At 48.6% G+C, this 24,946-nt stretch overlaps 3 protein-coding genes and 1 non-coding gene across 6 annotated transcripts; 3 read left to right on the plus strand and 1 right to left on the minus strand.

Annotated features, from left to right (window-relative positions):
* Positions 1-1,474: 1,474 nt before the first annotated feature.
* mfsd14bb (major facilitator superfamily domain containing 14Bb) lies at positions 1,475-21,992 on the minus strand. Of its 3 annotated transcripts, none has more exons than XM_046386571.1 (12): positions 21,671-21,992; positions 7,876-7,968; positions 7,517-7,579; positions 6,604-6,731; positions 4,895-5,009; positions 4,097-4,315; positions 3,711-3,824; positions 3,208-3,279; positions 2,965-3,077; positions 2,777-2,874; positions 2,189-2,331; positions 1,475-1,791 (listed from the first exon to the last, which is right to left on the minus strand). In XM_046386571.1, the coding sequence occupies exons 1-12, from the start codon at positions 21,830-21,832 to the stop codon at positions 1,564-1,566; spliced, it is 1,548 nt and encodes a 515-aa protein (XP_046242527.1). In that variant the 5' UTR covers positions 21,833-21,992; the 3' UTR covers positions 1,475-1,563. The 3 variants fall into 3 exon arrangements, with proteins under 3 accessions (XP_046242527.1, XP_046242526.1, XP_046242528.1); XM_046386570.1 differs by having other exon boundaries at positions 1,475-1,794; positions 21,671-21,987; XM_046386572.1 differs by lacking the exon at positions 21,671-21,992 and adding an exon at positions 9,135-9,647 and having other exon boundaries at positions 1,475-1,794.
* Positions 13,230-16,425, plus strand: spinb (spindlin b). The gene is made up of 7 exons (XM_046386598.1): positions 13,230-13,342; positions 13,549-13,892; positions 14,333-14,381; positions 14,460-14,554; positions 14,778-14,933; positions 15,429-15,662; positions 16,128-16,425. The coding sequence occupies exons 2-7, from the start codon at positions 13,841-13,843 to the stop codon at positions 16,325-16,327; spliced, it is 786 nt and encodes a 261-aa protein (XP_046242554.1). The 5' UTR covers positions 13,230-13,342; positions 13,549-13,840; the 3' UTR covers positions 16,328-16,425.
* Positions 20,263-24,810, plus strand: mak16 (MAK16 homolog (S. cerevisiae)). Its single transcript, XM_046386594.1, has 10 exons — positions 20,263-21,385; positions 21,738-21,787; positions 21,995-22,104; positions 22,200-22,264; positions 22,388-22,539; positions 22,670-22,724; positions 22,814-22,888; positions 23,192-23,308; positions 23,391-23,456; positions 23,649-24,810. Exons 1-10 carry the CDS (start codon positions 21,371-21,373, stop codon positions 23,871-23,873), a joined length of 930 nt encoding a protein of 309 aa, XP_046242550.1. The 5' UTR covers positions 20,263-21,370; the 3' UTR covers positions 23,874-24,810.
* Positions 20,693-20,793, plus strand: LOC124058612. Its single transcript, XR_006843275.1, has one exon. It is a non-coding gene; the product is annotated as a small nucleolar RNA U13 (small nucleolar RNA).
* Positions 24,811-24,946: the final 136 nt, after the last annotated feature.

A 24,946-nucleotide genomic window follows, 5' to 3' on the forward strand; every position in this document is an offset into this window, starting at 1 on the left:
AGGCGTTTAGTGACCTCAGCCATGCTGCATTCAGGTCATGTCGGACAAAAAACACTCAGGGTGAACTGATGAACTGATGTTACCCTAACACAGAGGACTGCTTCATGTCTGCGCCACCTTCCCCAGTCAGAAGCTCAGATTTTCCACACACTGGATAACTTGAATGTAACATGAATCAATTTTCAATAATTTGGGCTGAGTGATGTGAGAGGATGATCAGTAATCAATAATGGATTCATGTAAAGTCCTGAGCAGATGTTCTGCATCGTGAGAGGATTAAAACTTGTGTTGAATTTTTAAAGTTTCAAACGCAGACGTAACAGGATGAAACGCTCCGCCTGACCTTTAACGGTCCCGACTGAGGACCCGATTGAGTTTGATGTCTTAAAAACATCCGTTCAACAAAAGACAAAAAGAATAAAACATGAAAACATGGCACCATTTGGTTCTGTAGACAAACTAAAACACACGACGAGCAGCCTGTCGGGTCTGGACTGGAAACGCACCTTCAGACCACGTCAATAACTATGAGCGCTTGATTAGTCCCACCTGCAGCTGCAGATGGGTGGGAGGAGCACGTTCAGGTGAACCAGCAGGCTCCACATGCTTCAAGTATTTAAACAAAAGAAGAGCCGGCGTTGATGGACCCGAGACTGAAAGACCGGTTATATATCCTAAACAGGAAGAACCACGCTGTGACTTCCTGTGTCGTATCCCACAATCCCGAGCAGCTCTGACCTCACTGTCCTTCTCGTCTCTGTTCAAACAACAGTCTGTAGTTTTGGACTCTCGGCGTGAGCTGTGAAGCGAATCCAGCAAGGCTCCACCTCACTGCTGGAACGTTTGATGTCCTGACCTCTGCAGGCCTGGCGGGTGGAGTTAGGCGCAGCAGAGGCAAACAGAGAGGGCAAACAGACTCGTTTAGGCGGCAACCAGACTGACGGCTTCGAGAAACCTTTCACCTAAAAGCTGAGACGCTTTCATGTGACGTTCACCGAAACGAGCTGACAGACAAACTACAAAACTTTAAATCTACAGACAAAAATTGGAAAAGTGAAACAAACGGAGCCGAAAACCTCTGAATCGTTTCTGTCGGTGTGAGCACGAAGCTCTTCACAAACCGAGGACAGGATGTTACGGTCTGTGCTGCTTTCTGACAGGTTCAAAGTCCTGGGCAGGTGCTAAAATGGCTTCTGACACACAAGCAGTGAGGCAGAACTTATGATAACTGGAATAAATGTTACATCAATTATATCAATGTTGTGATGAATGGATTTACGCTAACGGGATGCACGAAACAGCGACAGATGAAGAGATGACAACAGAGAGAAAATCATCTTTTAACGTTCCAGGTCTGAAAACTGAAAATAAATTTGAGCAGCAGTCTGAATGCAAACGTCCGGCAGCTGTGAACGCATCCTCAGCTCATCGGTGTGTTTGCCGCCTAACGTTTCACAGTCTGGATGCGAAGAGAGAGAGAGAAAAGCCTGAAACCTGTTTATTGTGAAGGGGGCGGAGCTAGCAAACGGCCTCTGCGCTCCGACTGGCCGGGCCAGCTGTCAGTCACATGCTGCTGTCCTGTAGGAGCGGCTCAATGTCCTCTGTGTCACTGGTGGGCGTGGCCAGAGGGCTGGCGTTCTGAGAGTTTGCGGTGGAGGTGCTGCTGGACTTGCGGGCCGAGCAGGTCTTGATGTCGGCCAACTGGCGGTGCTCAGGGATGAAGATGGCGACGAGGAGAGCGAACAAGACGGCACACGCTCCGAACAGGAAGGGAGGACCCGGGATGACGGACTTCTGAAGACATGTGGAGAAGAACGTCACACATGAGGCAAAAAACAAACACATCATCTGGAAAAAAGGAATCAGTGTGAATCAGTTTCAAACGTTCATGTTACGAATCCTCATGAGGAACCTGCACAGAACGTCTACTTGGTTTACTTCCTGGGTGTGTTGCTCACTGAGCATGTGCAGTAACGACTTCCTGCTCAATTTTCTGACCTTGTGGAGACAAAAACCCGTTTACACTCTCACCCACCTTATGGGGACAAAATGCAAGTCCTCGTGAAGAAATGATTTAATATCAGGACGAAGACTAAAGGCTCAGGTAAAGGTTAGTGTATTAAGTATTGTGTGTGTGTGTGTGTGTGTGTGTGTGTGTGTGTGTGTGTGTGTGTGTGTGTGTGTGCACCTCTGTGCTCTGTGAGCTTCTTCCTGTTGCTGGCTCCATGTCGTTCAGCTCCACGTTGAAAAGGAAGAAGATGAAGCCGTAGAGAGCAGGACCCAAACCGTTACACAGACCTCTGATACCTGTGATCATCCCCTGGGCCACACCTGAGCACGCACACACAAGTGCACACACACACACAGAACGAAGTAAGCTTCAAAGAAGCATCAAAAAAGAAACTCACAAAAATAATCGAAGAGGACACAAGATAAAACGCCTCCCATCATTCCTGTGGTCCTTCACACAAACAGTGGGGCAGTTGTGGATCAGCGGTTAGGGAGTCGGACCCGTAACCGGTGGATCGCTGGTTCGATTCCCTGTGGCTGAGGTACCCTTGAGCAAGGTACCTAACCCCCACTGCTCCCCGGGCGCTGCACGCGGTCGCCCACTGCCCCGGGTTTGCTGTGTGTGTGTGCACGTCACTTGGGTGGGTTAAATGCAGAGCACGAATTTCGTTGGAGTGAGTTCCCTCCAATGACAAAATATGTCACTTTCTTTCAATTCAGACAGGCCAACAGGCAGACAAACAGGCAGACAGACAGGCGTACTGACCTTGCTGATCAGGTGATGCACTGTGTGACACCAGAGCTGAGACTGCTGGGAAGGTGATGGAGGACATGGCTGCTACTGTTCCTGCTGCCCACATCATCCTGAGAATGAGATGAACAAAGAGGACGTCAGCGTTTCGACCCGAGCGCCTCAGGGGCGGGCAGGTTTTCGGCGCCACCTAACCAACTCACCATGGCTCCGAGCCGAAGCCGTACCAGGTCAGCTGGAGCAGCTGGAAGCTCAGACCCAGAAGAACCGTGTTCTTGTTCCCGATGGTCCTCATCAAAACACTGAAGAACAGAGTCTGACGGAGTGTGGAGGAAACAACAAAACACACGAGTTCAACATGTCAGCGTCCTCTCATCACCTGCTTTACAGCAGCTCAGTGAGAACATCAAACCCTCCAAATCTGCCTGAGCTGCACGCTCGTGTACCTGAGCGACGATGGAGAGAATTCCCACCATGGCGATGAAGGCGGCGATGGCTGCAGGAGAAAACTCGATCACCTGAAACACACAGCAGCGGCGCTCAAACAAACGAGCTGAAGCTCAGATGTTTTGGAACAAACAGCAACGTGTTTCCACGCGAGGAGAACGTCGGCCTGAACGCTCGGCTGCGCCTTCAGGGTGACCAACAGCTGACGAAAACGCCATCGAGGACAGCGAGCGAGCGATGAGTCGACGAGCAGCCACGCACAGGACTTCGTTAACATGTGTCTCAGTTTGTTTTGTGTCTCAGCGTTTACTTTTTCTACTGAAAAACATCAGAACGTCAGCTGCATCTGATGAGACGGCGAGCAATCAGAAACACTCGTCAGCCAACAGGAAGTCATCGCTTCACTTTGTCCATGTTATTTCACTTGGGAAACGAAACCCTCGGGCCGCACAGTGACGTGCCGCAGCAGCTCAGAGTGAGTGAGTGTGTGTGTGTGTGTCACCTGTCTCAGGTAGAGGAAGAAGCTGGAGTACTGTCCCGCCTCGGGCAGGTAGGACAGGAACACGGTGACGCAGATCAGCAGCACTGTGGTGTCCTTCCCCACACGCCGCAGAGACTGAACGCACACAACAACATCAGTCAATCAGTCAGCCAATCAACCAACTGTACGCTGACCAATCGCTGCTCGTCAACACTAAAACATTAAAACAAACTGGGATTTGTTACATTTTATAGATAAATTAATACCTTCACTTACTTTGAATGTTCTTTTTGTTGCATTAAACAGCATATTAATAAATGTAGTAAGTTGTGTATTTTTTTGGCCGTGACACAGCACTGTGATGTCACGTTGTGATGTCACACTGTGATGTCACACTGCGGACTCACAGCGAAGGGGTCCGCCTGCTCCCACGAGATGGGGAAGCCCCAGGACGTCAGCCGCATCTTGTCCGGCAGCGACTCTGGGACAACGAAGAACACGAAGGCGATGTCAGCGACGGCAATCACCGTGGCGACCAGGACCACCAGGCTGTCGCCGTACTGCGCGGACAGGTAGGCCCCGATGGCGGGGCTCGTCACCAAGCTGGCCGCGAAGGTCGCCGAGACCTGAACAGACAGAGAGACGCACAGAACAAAGGAACGTGAGGAACCAGAACCACATCAAAAACTTCAGTGAGGCTTCACATCCAGAACGTTTTTACTCGACTTGTCTGTCAGTCGTCAGGATGTCTGGACTGTTGCTATGAGACCGACAGGTTTTAGTTTTCTGGGACAAAAACAAAAGAAAAGGCAGCGTAACCAGTGATGACGATAACGATTAGTTTCAGTCCTGCTGACGGCTGGATGCATTTTTTACTCTGAAGCACACTGTGTGTGTGTGTGTGTGTGTGTGTGTGTGTGTGTGTGAGGTGGACAAAGTTCCATAAGCAGCAGCCTGAACGCTTCTGCTGGTCTCCACCTCCTCATAAAACACACTGAGCCCACTTCCTGTGACCCTGGCTGACTGCACAGCTCCATAATAGCAGGAAACACAGTGAAACGGATCTCCAATACACACACACACACACACACACACACACACACACACACAGGCTCCGAGGTGCTGCTTTCACCTGCTGTCTCTGTGTGTGGCTCACTTCCTGTCGTACTGACCGACAGGCTGACTGATTAAAACAGGTGAGTTACCAGTCCGTAAGCCGTGCTCCTCTCGTGCTCCTCCGTGATGTCGGCGACGTAGGCGAAGATCACCGAGAAGGTCACGGCGAAAATCCCTGAGACGGAGATCAGAGCAAAATACCACCTGGACACACAGAGAGACAGGAAATCAGATCCATGACACATACACACACACACGCGCAGTGTGTCAAATGTGAGAATTTTCTGTCTAACAAAATATTAACTGAAAACAAGCGACGCCTGCAGACGTCAGCTGGTGCTTGCAGGAAATGTGATGTTTGTTTCCTGATGTTTTCACAGAGCAGATAAGATAAATAATCTCACGGCAGAAGAAAATGGCAGAAAATGACTTGCAAACAGTTTTGATAATCAAGTCACAGTTTAATGTGAGGATCTGCTGCTTTTCTTTGTCGTTACTGACAGTAAATGAAGAGAAGCACCTTGAAGAGGACACTTTGGGAAACTGACGTCCATTTTAATCATGAAAATGATCAGGCTGCACTCCCATCCACAACTTTCCTCAGACTCTGGAAACTAAAGTGTGGTTGTGTTGCACTCAAGGTCTGCAAAAAGTCATGCAGAGACCACATGAGCAGCACCATGAAGTGAGCTGATCAGCTGATCCCGTCCTGCTGCGCTTCAGTCTCACAGCAAAGTGCAGGATTAGAAAGTTTTTACATAAGCCCAACTCTGAAGGAAGCTTTGCTGCAAGGGACACAGGAGGACCACAGGAGGACCACAGGGACACATGAGGACCACAGGAGGGACACAGGAGGGACACAGGAGGCCCACAGGAGGGACACAAGCGGACCACTGGAGGGACACAGGAGGCCCACACTGTGCCGTGCTGATCCGCTCACATGAACAGCATGTGACCAAAACGCTCCAGCAACTCGACCAGGAGATCAGGCTGCGACTGCAACCAACCGCTGCTTTCATCAGCAAATCATCTGCTCGTCTTCCTCCATTGATCAATTCATCTTTTACAGCCAGTTTGGTCCATCCAAGGAGACCTTATCTCACATTCCTGTGAGTCAAACTCACACGGACAGAAAAACAGAGAGGAAGCAAATCCTCTTCCTTAAAAATGACTTTTTAGGATTCATCATCTGTTGTGACTGAAGCGGATTCATTTTCAGTCAATCCACCATACAAATACGATTCAAGAATCACAACGTGGAGCTCATTCACACTCAGTGTCAGAAAATATTCTGCTCAAACAAAGCAGGACTTTAGAGGGTTTAATTACAGCCACTCAGTCACATGTAGAGCTGAAACACTCACTGACTCAACACACCAGCTTTCCTGCTTTCTCTGACCGGATGGTTTACAGGACGGCAACCTGGCTGTCGCTGTGGGTTCTGATCAACAGATCGATCAATACCAAAACTGAAGTCAGCTGCAGCCCGAGTCACAAACACGACACCCCGCACAGAGACGAGCAGAACTGAAGGGGCTGGAATGTAATGAGCTCACACTGGAACCTGATCTGAGGTCAGCGCGTCAGAACAACAAGACTTCAGCTGAGAGAAGCCCGACACGACGCTCAGAAAACCTTCTCGGATTGGCTGCGACTCTCCGACGTCACGCGTCCTCCGAGACAAATCTCTAATGACATCTCAGTCAAAAAGTTTAAAGCTGAAACGCTCAACTGACAGATCGATGTCACCACACACGCGCAAACACACACACACACACACACACACAGTCTGACTCACCATGGGCTGATCCTCATGAAGGGGATGGGGGCGCAGGTGAAGAAAACTGTCATGAGGAGGAAGGACTTCCTGCCCCAGATATCTGACAGCGCACCAATCAGAGGAGCCGACAGGAACGACAGGAAGCCCTGAACAGAACACACACCCACACACAGAACAATGTTAGCGACCACATCAAAGAAAACAAAAGTCCACATGTGAAGCAGTGAAAGCAGGATTCTTTCTCTGATCTTTCAGAGATGCAACGACTTATCAGTTAGGTGAAGAACACAACAAATAATCTCTATTTTGGTAACAGATTAAAGATGGACTCCACAAGTCTATTAATGCTGACATAATAACATAAACAAAAGTGTATCACACATGCTTTATACACAAAAGTGTAATTAGCACATTAAAATCCTTAAAACACCAACTCAAGTTTACCTATCAGGCCCAAAGACCTTATTCAGCGGACCAGCTGTGAGCCAGCATGTGATCAAACTGCATTATGTGGTTCTGTAAGATTCAGCGTTTGCTTTTGTTCCTCACAGAACACCACAGCAGCCTCTGGGGGGCTCACACACCGACAGAAACCATAACGGTTTGTATATCCACAGTCTGAGGTCTTCACGTTTCACTTTTTGGGTGACGACCACAGACTACTGCCCCCTGTTGGTGTGGAGCGTTACTGCGTTTCCTCTCACACAGTCGCACAACGCTTTGCTATGAGCTGCGGACTTCAGTGATGAACCCTGAGGTTTACTTCCTCCCATCATTACTGGTTTGCCTTTTAACAACCACATAGTATTTACTCTCATTTGTTATGCTAATTCTATTATTACCATCTGTGCTTAGTATTTACTGCTGAGTCAGTCAAATATCTCAACAGGACTGAGTTTAGTGTGTGCGTGCGTGTGCGTGCTGGCCTCACCTTCACCCCCTGAACCAGGCCGTTCATCAGGAAGGTGTGCTGAGGAAACGTCTCATGGAGGACCTGAAACAACAACAGGAGGTCAGATCTCCTGAAGAACAATGAACATGAACACACACACACACACAGGTTATGTGCCTGCCACACGCTTGGTAACACATGCTGCACCTCTTTGTTTTTTCTTGAATTGGATTGGATTAATATACACTTGAAAATACAGGAACGTCAGTAAAGGAGCACTGAGAGAAGAGTCCTGAACAGACGTGTAAACCAGGTGATCGACCAACAAACATCCAGCTGACTGATGAACTTTCTGAAGCACTGCGTGTTTGATGTTGCGGTTCGCTGTGTTCACTCACGGTCAGCATGGGTGTGGTCAGCAGCCCCCAGGCGAAGAACTCCAGGAAGATCACCACCACCGCGTGAGTCACTTTCGCTCGGCCTCGGCCGTGCTGCAGAGAGGAAAGAGACACGAACATTAGCTGTGGGAAAAACCACACTTCCTGTACAATCTGATCAAATGCACGTCTTCTAGCGCTTTCCTCGTGCATCTGCTACCAGCACTTAAAAGCTAAAGGAAACCACATCCACTGTCATCTTTTATATGCAGACATATTCAGAATGAACTGTACAATCTACACACAGAAAAGATCTCATGTCACTGTTTAAAGTTTATTCTGGTGTTTCTGATCAAAGTCCAGATAAGGGGTTGTAGAGCTGTTTTTCTGTCTCCTTTATCTGCAAAGGAAGTGATCAGAGCCACACCACAGGACACAACACATCAATAAAAACAGCGCTGTGACACTGCCTGCTTACTACACTGTGAGTTACACTCCCAACTACAGCTGTGTCTGACATGAGGAGCCCCGAGCAGATCAAGCACACAGCATGACACAACATGATGCCACATGTGAACCTGTGAATACACCGTGACTTAACGACACTCATAATGGATAATTCAGCATGCAGCTGAACGCCACGAGCGAAACGGAAGAGACAAACTGAAGACAAACTCAAGCCAAGTCAAAATGAAACCAAACCAATTCTGGGACTAAACACATCACATTCAGTCCACTCCTCAGTGTATGACACTCGTGAGCAGCTGTAAAACACACTAATTAACTAATATGATAAGCCCACGGAGAGAATCGATCAAATACAAATTCATCACGTCTATATACCACGGACACATTGGACACAGGTGTTGAGCTTATCAGACGTGTTCAGGTGTGAACAAACTGTACTCAGGTGACATCTGAGTACTCAACTTCTATTGAAAAACTTAAACTGTGAAAAACGAGAAACTGTGAAATGGCGCTGTGTTAGCTATAGAGAGTTAACTTACTTTGAGTAAACGCAAGCTAACGTTAGCTGACCAAAGCAGTGGTTAGCTAGCTGAAGTTAACGGCAGAACTGCCGGTTAGCGTTAACTCACATTCTAGCTAGCTAACCCACCGATTAGCTTCAGGCGTTTACGTTACAGCTAGCAACACCGAACAAATGACAGCAACATCCGTATTGTTTAGAACTGTCTATCCATCACAGTCTGCCTGGCTTTATTTTAAACTGACCAACATTAGCCGACAGAGCTAAGCGACCAAGCTAGCGCACTACTTACCGAGCTCCGGACCAACATGATGTCGTTGGCCTCGGTCGCTGTTTTCTCCAGGATCATCTCACATCTTCCCGTAACAATTTTCACATCAAGAGCGTGTTGCTCAGCATCTTCCTGATGTTTCTCCGGCTCTTCCAGGGTGTCCCGCTGAGTGAATTAAAACTACGTTTCTGCGCTATGACGGACTTAAGCTAAAGTGGACACGTTAATGGAGCAGTAAACTGTGAAGGGGGCTTGGCTTTCTTTTTGACCAAATTCCTCTGCTCCGATTGTAATTTAACGGTTTGTCACCGTGTTTTTATTGCCGGAGTTCTCCGGATGAGCGGCGCTAACGCCTCATTTTTGTGCATTGCCATTTAGAGGGCGGTAAACTCCGCCCTAACGGGTCGCCTCTGAAAATAAAAACGAACGCCTTGTTCCCGGCGCCCGTTTCCTCCTCCAACATATATGACGGTGAACTGTTAGCTGCCCCGAGATCAGCTCTTACTCGGGTTCCAATTCTCCACTACGCAGTTTCTAATTAACGGCGCTGACTCTGGGTCAGCGTAATCATTTACTCTCTGCTTTTATATCCGGCTTTAAGTGCGCCCCCTGCTGTACCGCGGTTCACACTACAATGCAGAGGAGGTTTTCTTAACTTAGCAACGTAAGACGCTGACGGTGTCATCAATTTTTTAATGTCAGCGCATAACAAAAGGCCAAATACCGTTCTCGTTTAAATTATTCTGCTGTTACGGCTCCGGCTGTGACAAAAACGGGTCAACGGAGAATCCCAGTATTTGGCAGGAAAACACAACGGCAAACAGCGCTACCGATGTTAGATTGGATCACTATTTAGCAAAGGGAGAAAGGCGGGACTCGGCCGTGGAAGAATTTTTGGCTTCAATGCAAACCTGAACAACAACCAGTGTCAAGAAAACCAGCATAATAAATCACGCTTCCGGTTAGAATTTGTTAAAATAAAAGGCCGCTTACGAGCTCTGAAATAATTCATAGATTAACACTACATTAATAGATTTAACTCATCACAAGGGAGTGTAAACAAGACATTTAGTTTGAAATCATAATTATATATGATTCTAGCATATCCCGTTTATAAAATCCATGTAAATACTGTGACACTGACCAAATTTTATTAGAAACTACAGGTTTTAGTGAACACAAAAACAGCGGATGAGAAGGCCGTACTAGTAAGCCGTACAGTCAACGTTGTCCTGGCATTGCAGCAATAACAATGTGCAATATAAACTATAGACAGGACATTTGAACCTAAGAGCTATTTATAAACATAGAAATAAAGGAGACAGTCAAGGACAATAATACAGTGTCTGTTGCAATGATCTGAATTCACAGTGAGACTAAATTCAGCAGCAAAAGATTCTCAGTCGTCCAGGTCACGGTCAAGGCTGGAGAGTTCTGTTAGGTCAACAGGACGTGAAGTTTTTGCCTCTCGTCCAAGAAGCTTCTTCAGTTCTTAGTGATGGTGGGGACTGCTGGAATATTTATACTGTGGGTGTGACAAAACGCACTGGGGAACAAAGATGCCTCAGGTCCCGCCTGTCGATGTGTGAGCCTGGTGGGAGCAGGTGAGAAGGGAACCCTTTGGGAGACCGATAATACCCAAAAGGATTCCCTTCTCACCTGCTCCCACCAGGTTCACACATCAAAGAGACGTGACCAAAACCAGTCTGACGGGGTGTCAACGACCCACCAGAACCCCCTCACGACCGCCAACACTTCCCCAGGTGACCCTAATGGCCCTCTCAGTAGGCAGGACCTGAGGCACCTTTGTTCCCCAGTGTGTTTTGTCACACCCACAGTATAAATATTCCAGCAGTCCCCACCATCACTAAGAACTGAAGAAGCTTCTTGGACAAGAGGAGAAACGTCTTCCAGAAAACCTCACGTCCAGCTGCCTAACGGAACTATTCTACCATAACCGATTAATGATAATGTAAGTATATATACATGTAATGTTTTTCTTCACAATATCTCTTTTTTATATCGGATTTTAATACATGCTTAGTATTCCTTTACTCTCCGTCTCCGAGACGAAACCATAAAGAAATCACACAGCATCGAACTCTCGCTTTTATTTTGAAGGCCTCGTCGCAATGCTTCCGCTGTGCCTCCATTTTAGCGCAGTCAGCTTGACGCAGCAGAGAGCCAAACGGAGGCAGAGCGGATCAATTTGGAGCCACGGCGGTTGATCGGGATTATGCGGAGACGCTGATCGCTGCATCGGTAAGAAAGTGCGGCGCCTGAACGAGCCGAACGAGCCGTTTAACGCGCTGCTCGTCCGCCTTGACGCCTTAGCGCAGGCAGCTAGCATAGCGCCCGTGTTTTCTCCTCTCAGACCTCCGCTCTCCCTTTGTTCGTTTGCGCCTTTTTTGCACCGATGCGGGTTTTGTAAATACTGGCGCAATATGGCTGCCGTCTTGGGGGGCTGAGCGATTATCCCTGTACAAATTGAAATATGTTGGAGTGTAAACAGGAGGGCCGGCTGTGTGGTAGCGCTCAGGTAGTCAGGAGGGTAAACTGTGACCTCTGGCTGATCATCTTCACCATCATCATCAGCCAGAAGAAGCAGCAGCAGCAGCTCGCGCACGGAGAAACACAGTGATGACAGTCTGCTCGGATCGTCACGTGACCCGCACGAAGCGTGCAGCGGCACGATCAGCCATGCACATACAAGAAAAGGCTGGCCGAGCGGCCCTGAGCAGACAGGTGTGTGGAGTGTCTCACACAGGTGAGATCCAGGTGAGGGTCCCTGAGGTCCGGCTGCTGTGGACATGTTGACCTCAGACGGTCTCTGATCCTGCTCGGCTTCACTGCGCTGCGGGAGAATTTCCTGTCAGTCATCGGTGTTGTCGCGCTTCTTCTGATCTCTTCATCATTCCAGTCACTTTGTAAGGACCCGGATGTTACCGCAGGTCAGTGAGTTCGTCCAGACAACTTTAATGATGTTCCTGACGACTGATTTCCCTGCACTTTAAACCATTCGACTCGTCTGGAAGTAAGAAAACACTCCAAAGTGTGTGAAGGCAGACTCACCTGAGTGGAGGGAAAGTGTGTTGGACATCCACCCTCCTTATTGAGGAGGAGGGTGGATGTCCGCTCGGAGCCTACGGGTCCTCCATCTCCACCAGGTGTTCGCTTCACCCACAGGTGGTTTCTGAAGGCGGGACCTTTGGCGGACTCTCTGGGTCAGTGCTAAAAATGTCCTGCTAGGATCTGAAACTGAGCTGAGCCAGCGGTGGTCCTGGTCTGGTTTCAGGACTCCCCTCGCTCAGTTCCTCAGAGTGAAGCGGTTTAGAGGCCAACATCAGCCTGTTGCTGTCGTCTCTGCAGCTTCCCGGCCGTCTGCCTGCCCGTCTGTGACCTTGTGAGACTGTCTGTCTCGGATTATCAGGTGATTTTCTCTGGAAGCAGAACCCTGATCCATGTGGTCTGACCTTCAGACTCCACAGCAGCCGGTTCCACCAAACCAGGTCTGATCACCGATCCGTCAGATAATCGGGAAACGGCTAATCGCTGGAAGAGTTTTCTGAGTTTAACATCTCTGTCTTCAAGTCTTCAGGTTTTCTGTTATTGACAGAATGAGTGTTGGACTCTGGGCCCTCGCTGACCTTTGACCTCTGAGCCTGCAGGCTGTGGTTCAGTCGGGGTCGCGGACCTCAGAGTCCAGACATCAGACGTCCAGCAGGTCTCAGTCAAAAACCCTCTGAGCTCCAGCACGTGAGGAGGAAGCTGTGAACGCTGTCACACTCTGCTTCTGTTTGTTTACATCGGCCCCTCCACCCTCATGACATCACAGACGGCGAGCTGCGATTGGCCGAGGACCAGCGTGTGCTCCGTAAACCGAACGTGTCTCCGTTTCCTGATTTGGAGACTTTGAATCTTTCTGGATGTAACGTTCCACCAGCTGCACCGACCGCCGTCCTCCTCCGTCCGTTATGTGCTTGTTGTTGTCCTCGTCTCTGCGGCGTCGCGTCCACATCCTGTGACACATTGAAAATGTCCCGCAGTGTTTGCGTGACTCGATGAGGTCGTCTCATTAAGCCGAATCTCTTTCCTGTTGTAGCTGCGGTTGGTGCAGCAGCGAGAGCCGCTCGGGTGGAGGCACTTTGACAGCCAGACTGACGAGTTGTGAGCAGCAGCGACTGCTAACAGATCGGTTGTCCACAGTTTGTCCACTGTTTGTCTTTAAGGTGAAGTTACTGACATGTGAAATAACGTGACTGCAGCCTTTGAAAGAGCAGCAAACGTTAATGTGACAAAACGTTCAAACACTCGGCTTGTTCCCGTTTCAGTTGTTGTGATTTGCCAGCAGGCACCAAACGGTTTCAGGACCTTCACTGAAGAACAATGAGTTAGTTTTGTTTTTCTGCTAACGTCCACGTCTGTCCCCCCTCAGGCTGGACGCTCGGTTTCCTCATCGGGTCCGTCAGCTGGGACGTAGCGGCAGAGTCCAGGCGTTAGTCTGTACCCGGCCCGTGTATGCAGCCTGCCCGGGGCCTGGCCTAGCTCCTGGTGCTCCTTCTTTCCCACCACCTCCTCCCTCCTTTCCCCACCCTCCTCCCCCCTGACCCCCCACCCTCCCTCCGTCCTCACCCCCCCACACTGCCCCCAGCCTCGCGTCACAGTCCGACTCCCTGCGTTGAGCCCGGACCGGCGGCCTGGCTGGCTGCCCTCGTAAAGGTGGATGAATGAAGACCCCATTCAAGAGCCCCGCGGCCCCGCGGCCCCGAGCAGACGGAGGTGAGTTCACTGACATCCACTTTGAATGGAAAATCATCATATTGATGAGCTTTAATAATCACATGAACTTGGTTGTTTTTCACCTTTAAAAAGCTTCCTGTTCTTGAGGTGCCCATGGGTCCTTGAAGTCCTTTAAACGTTTGTGAATTTGAGGGAAGAATCAAGGCCTTGAAGGTTTTTGAAAGTATCCATAGCTGGGTCATTGAAAGTGTATGACTTTATATATTTCGTGTGGTGTGTGAAGCTCTGTCGATATTCTTCACCTCACATTAGTAAACACTGTTGGCAGGTGTGTGAGTGCTTGGCCTGGAAAGTCATTGATAAGTCCTTGAGGAGACGTGGGAGCCGAGTGTTCTGCTGCAGGCTCGCTGACCTCACGTGTCAGTGAACGCACCACCCATCAGTTTGACAGATGCTGGTTGTTTATATTTGTATTTCAGGACATTCAGGCGTGTCTGCAAACATGATGAAGAAAAAGAACTCGCACAAGTAAGTGACGAACGCACCCGCTGTTTGACTCGTGCGAGTTTCTGTCTGCTTCATCTCGTCGTGCTTTTCTCCCGGCAGGAAACAGAGGACCAGCGTTGGTCCCAGTAAGACTCTGGCTCAGCCCAGAAGGAACATAGTGGGCTGCAGGATCCAGCACATCTGGAAGGAAGGCAGTAAGTTTAAAGACGTGGTTTTGGCAGGTGATGTTACCTGCTGGAGGCCGGCGTGTCGGCCTTCTCATCTGCTGTTTTCCACACTTCAGCCTTTTTGCTAACAACATCACGAGGGCTCAAACACACTTTGCTCCAAAGCCTGAAAGGACTCGATGAGGGCTGCGTCAAACCTCCTTTTTTCAGCTAATAAATTTGTGTGTGTGTGTGTGTGTGTGTGCGCCAGGTAAGTCATCGCAGTGGAAGGGGACGGTTCTGGACCAGGTCCCCGTGAACCCGTCCCTCTACCTGATCAAATACGATGGCTTCGACTGCATCTACGGCCTGGAGCTGTACAGCGACGAGCGGGTGGTGGGACTGGAGGTCCTCCCAGACCGAGTGGGTGAGGAAGAGAGCGCAGCTGCAACCGCCGGATCGATTAGTTAGCCTGCAGTTTGCACGATCAGTTTGGACTGCTTTTGTTAACTGAATATGGTCAACAGTCCCTGATTCCACCTGCTCAGATGTGAATATTTTCTGGTTTCTGTACTCCTCTGTGTCAGAGTTGAGGATTTCAGCTCAACATTTCTCACCATTTTCTGACATTTTAGCCCAGACAACTAATCCGTCAGTCAAGAAAATAATCAAAGGATTCGTCAACAGTGAAGATAAATGTCTCGTTAGTCTGGGCTTTTCCCATTCACTTCAGGACAGTCAGTTTGATCACAGCAGCACCTAGTGGACATTAGAGGAACTGCAGCTCAGAAAACTTTGAGTTTCACAGTGAACATATTCACAGTAGGTTTACAGAAACTGAAAAGGTTCTGCTGAAGCACGACTCAGTCCAGTCACTTACTGTAGTGTAAACTCACCCTCTGCCTCTCTGTGATTGGCCCAGCTCCGGCCCGTGTAAGCGACTCGCTGCTGGCGGAGACGATGATCGGGAAGGCGGTGGAGCACATGTTTGAAACGGAGGACGGACCGAAGGAGGAGTGGAGGGGGATGGTGCTGGCCCGAGCTCCCATCATGACCTCCTGGTTCTACATCACGTACGAGAAGGACCCGGTGCTCTACATGTACCAGCTGCTGGACGACTACAAGGAGGGAGACCTGCGCATCATGCCCGACTCCAGTGAGTGGACACGCACTGGGACCAGCGTCACCAGTCACCTCTTTAGCCCCTGGTTCAGGTCCACGTTCGTCTTTAGTTTCAGCCAGCAGAAACGTTTTTACTTCAGTTTATTGCACTGATGTTTTCATTTCATTTTCACTTTTCACCTTTGACTAGTTTTTGTCAGTAAATACAGTTTGTGAACACTTTGTTTCATCAGTGAGATGCTGCGTTTTGCATTCAGCAGCACAAAGTGCTGGACAACATACCGACAACCAATCAGATCACAGAAGAGAAGCTGCCGCTAACCAATCAAATGACACAACAGGGATGTTTAATTTGGCTAAAAATAAGATCCCGTGTCGCGCTCTTAATCACGTCCAGATCTTTTGGTCGTGTTTATCCTGAAGCAAATTTCTGATGCGAGACTCTGAAAGGAAGTTTTTAAAACTGTCTGTCTGTCTGTCTGTCCCTCTGTCCCTGCAGACGACAGCGTGACGGCGGAGCGCGAGCCCGGCGAGGTGGTCGACAGTCTGGTGGGCAAACAGGTGGAGTACGCCAAAGAGGATGGCGGGAAGCGGTCGGGTATGGTCATCCACCAGGTGGAGGCCAAGCCCTCCGTCTACTTCATCAAGTTTGACGACGACTTCCACATCTACGTCTACGACCTGGTCAAGACCTCCTAAGGCCAGAAAACCTGGTCCAGGATCCCCCAGAAAAAGACTTACGGAAAGCTGCCTAGACCCACGAAAACCCCACCAGAACCCCCAACCCCCCACCCCCAGCGAAGACTCCATCCTGAGACTCACCACCATCTGTGGAGACACCTGAGACAGATGATGTCCATTCTCTTACTTGTTTTGTTTTGAAACACCTTAAAAACAGGAAAAATCTGTGATGATGGAAGTTCAACCACAAAGCAGCTGCTGCCTTCAGACAAATCATCTTCTGACTCCTTCAGGTTCTTCAGAGAAGACCAGCGACCCCGTGTTATTCAGAATAACCGAAAGCTCAAAAATCTGGTTTAGTTTGACAACAACCTGAGACGTTCAGAGCTCTGTGAGGACGCGATCCTCCAGGCCCAAAGACCAAAACTCGGTTGGTTCCAGAGTCAGTGCAGGTCTGGAAGTAAACAGAAGGACCTCCTCCACCCTTTCCTGAAACCCCGTCAGACTGTCTGAGACCTCCATCATGGACCGGGTTAATGAAGGGATGGGACTCCAGGACTACAGCGCCCCCTTTAGGTGAGAGCTGAATCATCATCTGTCTTCTTCATCTGCGGTTTTAGAAAAGTGGGACACACAGGAGGAACTCGTGTCCAATCACAGAGCATTTTACTGGCCCCGCCTCCCTGCAGCTCACCTGATGACCAGCGGGACACTGAGTGGACTGAGGTGTGAAGGACGCTCCAGAGGACACAGACTTGTTTTTCCATTCTTTTATCGTTAATCTTGTTGCTGTTGGTTCTTACGTTACCCACGACGACTGCCAAGCTCACAGCCAATCCGGTGTGAGCTTGGCTTCGGCCGCCAACGGGAACGTTTGACGGATGTAGTTTTTGAAGGCTAAAACTCCTGCTGATGTTTTACACCTGAACTCAACATGTGTCACATGACAGCCGGAGAAACACTAGAGGATTTTGGGAAATCAGATGAGATGAGTGAATCAACATCAGATCCTGATGCTGCGTGTGTTTACGGTGGCACTTTAAGTCTCCTTATTCAGCATTCATAAGTCGTATATTTTGTTACAGTTACTAAATGGTTTATGACGCATTATAATGTGGTTATAAGCAGATGTACAGTTTTAACAGCTGTAACCTCTGTGCACACCACAGCTGATGACTCTGTTACTTTGGCTCAGCCTCATCCTCCTCCTCCTCCTCCTCCTCTTCCTCTCCTCCTCCTCCTCCTCATCTCTGTGGTCTCCCTCACGTCCCGCCCACAGCGCAATCTGATTGGCTACACGTCAGCAGTGTTCACAGAATTTGCCGCCACAATGTTGTGGGGTGGAAGTAAAAACTGGCAGAAAACTGAAATACTGAAGTAAAGTACAAGTACCTCAAAACTGTACTTGTGCAGTACTTTGTACTTCGTTACAAAGTAACGAGGCCAGTTTGTACTGAGGCCAGGAGGAGGAGTTAAAGTGAGTAGGAAACACGTCTGCTTACAGCTGCACCACAGCGAGTTTACATGTGATGTGATTTATCTTATCGTTTTCCCAAAACCTCAGAATGTTCCTTTAATGATGTCACATCAGTCAGCAGTAAAACAGGCGGTCAGTTTCATCATCACTGACATCACTGTACCTGCATGAATCGGACCTGCTCGCTGGGTGCAGCTGAACCAGGACCTGATCAGTCGTGTGTTCTGCAGATTCTTCTTCTCCTGTTTGTTCACACCTGCTGGCCTTGTTTTCTTCTTTGGTCTCCGTCGTCTTGATGCCAGCCTTCGTGTTCTGTCCTGTGGATTCTGTATGTGGTCCGGGCAGTCGGTCAGAGAGACCGTGTGCTGACTGACGCTCTGCTCCTCCGAGCTCAGTCGGGCTGGAAGATCCTCACTCATTTCACCTCCCGCAATCCTGCTGTGCTCTCAGCTGATGTAGCCCCGCCCACCACAGCAGGTGTGTCGGCAGCCATGTTGCCTGATCCACGTCTCATGTGCCTGAAGGGACTCAAAGATCTGAGGCTAAATGTTCCAGTGGGTTCTCCTGGACCCCCACTGGTTCAAACTGAGAACATTCCCGGTTAGAGTCCGCGATGTGGGTTATGGAGCTCAGATCTGTTCTGATACTGTAGTCCAGAACTTACAGCAGCTGTGCTACTGTTCCACAAGCTGTTGTTTGCTCCTGTGAAGGGTTTGACAGCTCAGAGACTCCTGTCCTGAAGACGTCCGAGTGGACGACTCGCCCAGCTGGGGCGTCTCAGGCTGCGGACATTTTGTTCAACCTTTGCTGAACTTTGGGACATTCAAACAGAACAAGAAGTTTGATGAAGGATGCACACGTTGTGTTCTGGTGTCACAGAAGAACCCGCTTGGGATCTGATCTGACTGGAGAATGAAGAATCTTAGAACATTCATGACTGATGTGGGATCCGTTCGACCTTCTGGAACGCGTCTCGTCGGCATGTTGGAGGCTTTCGTGCGCGGGTTTGGACGAGCCCAGAACATTTCATTTGATCGCATTCCATACCGTTGTGGACTGAGAGCAGGACGTTCTGGATCACATGTGTTCATCTCAGAGTCCTGGAATCGTCCAGAGATCGCGACGTGTTTAGTCCTTCATAGGTCTTAAAAGCTGCACGAGTTGTTCTCTGACATCAGAATCATTTTGTCATCTTGAGAAGACGAAGCTTCTTTAGTTTGGTCCTTCCTGTTGGCCCAATCAGAGAGCAGACGATCGGCTCACCTGCTCGTACGTTTTGACTCCGTGAGCCTCGATTGGCTCCTGTCTCTGTCCTCACTGAGTCCCGCTCAGAACTCGGCTCACAATGGTTCAGGCTGCCTGAGTGATTTACCCACAATGCACCTGGCTGATCAACCACAGGGTGTTCAGGCTGCAGTAAGACTCGCGGGTGGTGGGGGGACAGGACCAGAGTCAAACAGGGTCTGGGTGGATCTTTGGCCTCCACGATGTGGACGTCAGTTGAAAACATCTGGTGTATGTGTGTGTGTGAGAGAGAGAGTGTGTGTGTGTGTGTGTGTGTGTGAGTGTGTGTTCAGAGCAGTGTTGTTTTTGCATGCCTCTATAGCTCAGTGTAAATCGATGTGAGTTGCATGTCGTGTAGTTTTCAGTTGTTCGGCTGACTTCTGTCTGTTGTGGCTTCGGGTGCCTTTTGTTTACTTTTCTTTTCCTGTTTTATTTTGTACCGCGTGTCCCAGCAGCTGCTGTTTTTGAGCAAAGAAAAAAAAGAGTAGAAAATGAAAACAAAGATTGTCCTCCCACAAGCAGAACTGACAGCAGTTATGATGTGAAAGGACAGCAGCGAGTGACGGGTGTGAGTTCTGCTTTTGGCTGGATTGTCCCTTTAAAGAGTGCCAACTTCAGATGCCAGTGTTGTACAGCAGTGAAAAGCTCACACCATTTACTAAAATAAACCATTTCTCTGTTTTTTCACTGAGTCTCTCGGTCCCTTCTGTTCTTAGCTTTAAATGTGACAAACGTTTTAAGAGACGCACAGAATCAGCTCCACCCAAACCAGCGTGATGGTTGTGGTTGTGGTTGTACTGAGTATCAACCTGCTGATGGATTTAAATGTAAATGTTGATTACATGTCAAAGATTTTTTTATATTGCATATAAAGTCAAACATACTGTTAAAACTTACAAGTATGCTAAAATCTTATTTTTATCATTTAGACACCATTTAACAACACAATATAAAATGAATAAATAAAAAGTAATAATATGACGTATTTATTCCTGTAGTAAATAAATGTTCACACAGCTTGATGCTGAGCTGTTTCATAAATGAAGAATATGCCAAGAAAAATGTGAAGATTTACAATGAGATGAATTTTCTAGTTAATCTGAGATCAGAATAATTAAGCTATAACAAAGTTTCACTAAGAAATACATTAATGTCAGGTCTGATCCGTTATGGTGTGTCAGTCCACAATACTGAAGTACTGCACTTTACGTGTGAAAATAAGTAACTTTTGATCAGTTGAACATATTAGCTTAAAATGTAATTATACGTTAATGTTGTGTTCACATCTAAAAACCAATGGAAGGTTATGACAGCTTTTAGAATATGAATGCAGAATTAACATGAATATTATGGGAGTGTATTTGCCCCCCAGAGCGCCAGGCGTCGCTGTTGCTTCACTTTAACAGCTGTCGCTCCCATAATGCACCCCTGCAAGATAGACTTCAAAACTCCCGTTTCTTGGTTGTTAATTGCGTTAAACAAACGCACGGAGCGACTGAGGGATATTCGGCGTAAGATCACGAGAGGCGGGAATAAGGAGCGCTGAGTCTCGGCACATGTCACCGTCAGTGAAAGAGCTGGAGAGGCGGTACACACATCCTCAGCGCCATGTTGAACACATGATCTTTCCAGTTCATGAGTATGATGATCGGTGCGTTCACGGACGATCCGTGAAAGGTGCAGCCTTTAACTTGTTACGCTCTGCGCCTCAGCCCTTCTGATCCTGGACCGGAAATAACGGTTAAAAGAGTTTAACAGGAAACACAAACATCTTAAAATCATCGCTAGGTGGTGCGTTCCTACGCAACAAACACACACTGAGTGAGTAGTTATGTCCAAAGTTACGCATAAGAACTCTGACGCGGTACACCGTATGTAGCTGATTAAATTAATACGTTAATAAACATTAATAAATGTTGGTTTATGGAGAAAATGCACTTCCAAATGTTAAAAAGAGGGATGTGTTTACCATCAGGAATAAATTAAAAATCTGCCCTCCGTAACAATCCCACAATGATACACACAAGTCCACTGCCAGGTATCGCGATACTTTGCGAGCGCCGATGTTATCTGCTTCCTGTCGTGCGCACCCCGGTACGCTAGGTGGCGGAGTGTGTGTGTTGGACGGGCTCACACCAGCCCACCTCACTTGTAAACCAAAAATGGTGTCTCCCTGACCGTCCATGTGGCTTTGACAACAGACAAACTCCCTCTTAAGTTCACGTTGACGTGTTTAAGTCCTTTGAAACAGCCGGCAGAAGCGTCACTTAAGCTGCGAGCAGCCCCGTCAGGAGCCGAAGATGCAACACGACGACGTAAGTGAGATAAGTTATTTAGAAGCTGCTAATGCGCTCAGCTAAGTCTTCTTGCTAACGTTAGCTCACCGGTAACTCTGTAAAGCTAACTGCAATCAGGGATATTTATGATCGGCTCAGTGGTCAGGCTGGCTTCTGGACAGTAACGGGAATACGAGACGTTTGAACAGCATTTGAAACAGACACAAAGGTGGACTCCGTTTCCATATTGTCAAATGTGACACCAAACTCCGCTATAAAACCGTGTTGTTTAAGGTAGTTTAGCTTCTCTGGTGGCTCATTTACCTGCAGAGCTGTGCAGGTGAACACTCCTCTCATCGTGATTGTAATGTGTTGAATGTGCTTCTGGCAGGTGATCTGGGACATCATCGGGAACAAACAGTTCTGTTCCTTCAAAGTAAAGTAAGTCTGAAAACGGATGTGCTCCACATCCGTCCATTCCTCCATTCCTTCCTTTGGTTGTTCGGTGTGATCGCGTCGTATCGGTGGCTGATGGGCTTCTCACAGTGTGGACTTCAGTTACTAACCAAAACAAGTGAAGTGATTCTGATTTCAGCTGCTGACTCTTCTGTCCAGACGCTAAACGTCTTCTCTCGTCTTTGCGTCCAGGACGAAGACTCAGAACTTCTGTCGTAATGAATACAACATCACGGGTTTGTGTAACCGCTCGTCGTGTCCGCTGGCCAACAGTCAGTACGCCACCGTCAGAGAGGAGAAAGGTAAACGCTGACGCAGCCGCATCACGGCCCTCAGGGCGAGCGCACCTGAGCAGACAGGTGGCCTTAATCAGTCTGGGCTGTTTTTCCTCTCGCAGGTCAGTGTTTCCTCTACATGAAGGTGATCGAGAGAGCAGCTTTTCCTGCCAAGATGTGGGAGAAGGTGAGCAGGAGGCTTTTATTTCACTGTTAAAAGTGCAGTGAATGTAACATCAGGACAGGCTGTGTGTGTGTGTGTGTGCGCTGCATGTTTAATGTGTGTGTGTGTGTGTGCGCGCGTGCGCAGGTGAAGCTCAGCAAGAACTACGAGAAAGCTCTGGAGCAGATCGATGAGAATCTGATCTACTGGCCCCGATTCATCAGACACAAATGCAAACAACGTTTCACCAAAATCACTCAGTACCTGATCCGCATGCGCAAACTGGTCCTCAAGAGGCAGTGAGTACAGCTAATGTACTGCAGCGTAGTACCACTCAGTACAGGAAGCAACAAACGAGACGATAAAGCAGCAGCGCTCCTACAGACCTGTGACTGGTGTGTGTGTGTGTGTGTGTGTGTGTGTGTTCAGGAGGAAGCTGGTTCCCCTCAGCAGGAAGGTGGAGAGGAGAGAGAAGAGGAAAGAGGTGAGTGATCCACTCCACACAGAACACAATAACATGACAGGTGTGTCAACGTGTGTGTGTGTTAACGTGTGTGTGTGTGGCGTCTGCAGGAGAAAGCTCTGATCGCCGCTCAGCTGGACAACGCCATCGAGAAGGAGCTGCTGGAGAGACTCAAACAGGGAACGGTATGACATCACACACAGCTGTGACATCATCAGGCAGTTCAGCTGAACGGCTGAAAATGAAAAATGTGTCGCGTCATCTGGCGCTCAAGTCTGTGAAGGCTGCTGAGTCAGCTGCGACACCTCGTGGTGAAACGCAGTATTCTGGTCCGGTTTGGTCCGGTTTGGCCCAACGCTGTTTCATTGGAACACTTTAGTTCCTGCTCATACGCCAGACTTTAGTCGTTGTTGACATGCGTGTTTAGCAGATAAATCCACATTAGACTGACAGAGTGTGTGTGTGTGTGTGTGTGTGTGTGTCGTCAGTATGGAGACATCTACAACTTCCCGGTCCACGCCTTCGACAGAGCTTTAGAGCAACAGGACGTAGAGAGCGAGGAGGAGGAGGACGAGGACGAGGAGGAGGAGGAGGAGGACGATGAGGTGAGGAAGGCCAGTCTGATCAGCTCAAACAGACGCGGGTCTCAGAGCGTCTCAGTCTGAACGTGTCTCGTTCTGTCCGCAGGACGTGGGGCGCAGAGAGTTTGTAGCAGAAGAAGACGTGGAGGAAAGCGACCTGAGCGACTTTGAGGTGAGTCGTCACACGTTTAAAGGACGAGTCCACGTTTGAAAAGCACTTAAACAGGTTTAGTTTTCTGTTCGTGATCAACATGAAGCAGTCGGTTCAGATTCAGACGTCCAAAGGCAAAAACACGTCGAATGCGTCTGCTTTACAAGGAAAAGACGGCTGAGACTGACGTTCAGCTTTTGTTTCTTCTGTCAGGACATGAACAAACTGAAGACGAGCAGCGACGAGGAGGAGCAGGACGAGGAAGAGGAGTCGTCCAGTGAGGAGGAGGAGGATGTGGAGGAGGAGGTGGAGACAAAGGCCTCTCGGTCCAAAGGCAAGTCTCCAGCAAACGGCTCGGCGGCCAGGAAGAAGCGGGCGTACGTGGAGATCGAGTACGAGCAGGAGGCGGAGCCCTCCTCCAAGAGCCGAGCCACGTAGTGATGTCACAATGGACCTGTGAGGTCAGCGGGGCGTCTGCTGAGGACACGCCCTCCACAGTGTGACTCTGAAAGTTTTCTGACCTCTGCTGGTGTGAGGGCGGCAGCCGGGCCACAGAACAGACAGAGAAACCAGAACCAGAACCAGCCCGCCTCCCACTGGACCTCAGCCCCTACAAGCTACCTGCTAACAGTGGAACCAGTTTATTAGCCGGACCAAACTGGGACCAGAACCAGTGTTGTTCTGTCCAACCCGCTTCTACCTGAATAAACTGAATGTATTAACACCATGAGGAGGCGACTCGGGACAGAACACATCAGTCTGAGCTCGGGGTACCTAATAAACTGGACACTGAGTGAGCAGTCTGACAGTTCAGCTCCTCCATCACAACTCAGAGTAACCACATTAAAGGGTCAGTTCACCCAAAGTGAACCTTTCTGTTCTGCAGCGGCATCCCACTGAAAGCTACGAGGCACAATCCTTCAAGCCCATTTCTGCCAGTGACAGACGACTTACAGACCAAAACCACCGAGTACTCGGCTGAGACAAGTACCACAGAGTACAACATGTTCTGAGTACTCGTGATGAAGGAAAACTGAGTCGGCAGCTGAAGCTCAGTACTCGCTCATCCTGATCAGAACATAATATTACCAAAGCAAATCAACATCGTCTGCTGCAAAGTCGACTTAATCTCTTTAAACGTGATTATAAATGAGATACAAAATGTTCCCAGAATAAATCAGATTCTTGCTGGCAGAAATGGGCTTCTGTGAGTAACACAACTATTCAACTGTGCTTAAAATGTGAGATTTCTTGTCCAGAATAAATTTTGTTGATGAAACTACACAAAGTGACTTTAACTCTTAACTTAAAAACTGTTTCATGTCATGTCTGTTTTGTTAGTGACAAACATAAATAAAAGTCCAATGAGCTTGTGTTTCCTGTTAAAGTGCAGTCTGTAAACGTTAAAGGGTTAAAACATTAAAGATGAACTAACTTCATGGACGCTGAGGAGACAACAGGATGTTTGTACGTGTGTTACCTACAGCCAACCTCATACACAACGCCACCTC

This window comes from Scatophagus argus, chromosome 4 (assembly GCF_020382885.2).
Source record: "Scatophagus argus isolate fScaArg1 chromosome 4, fScaArg1.pri, whole genome shotgun sequence".
In the NCBI taxonomy this organism is placed as follows: Eukaryota; Metazoa; Chordata; class Actinopteri; family Scatophagidae; genus Scatophagus; species Scatophagus argus.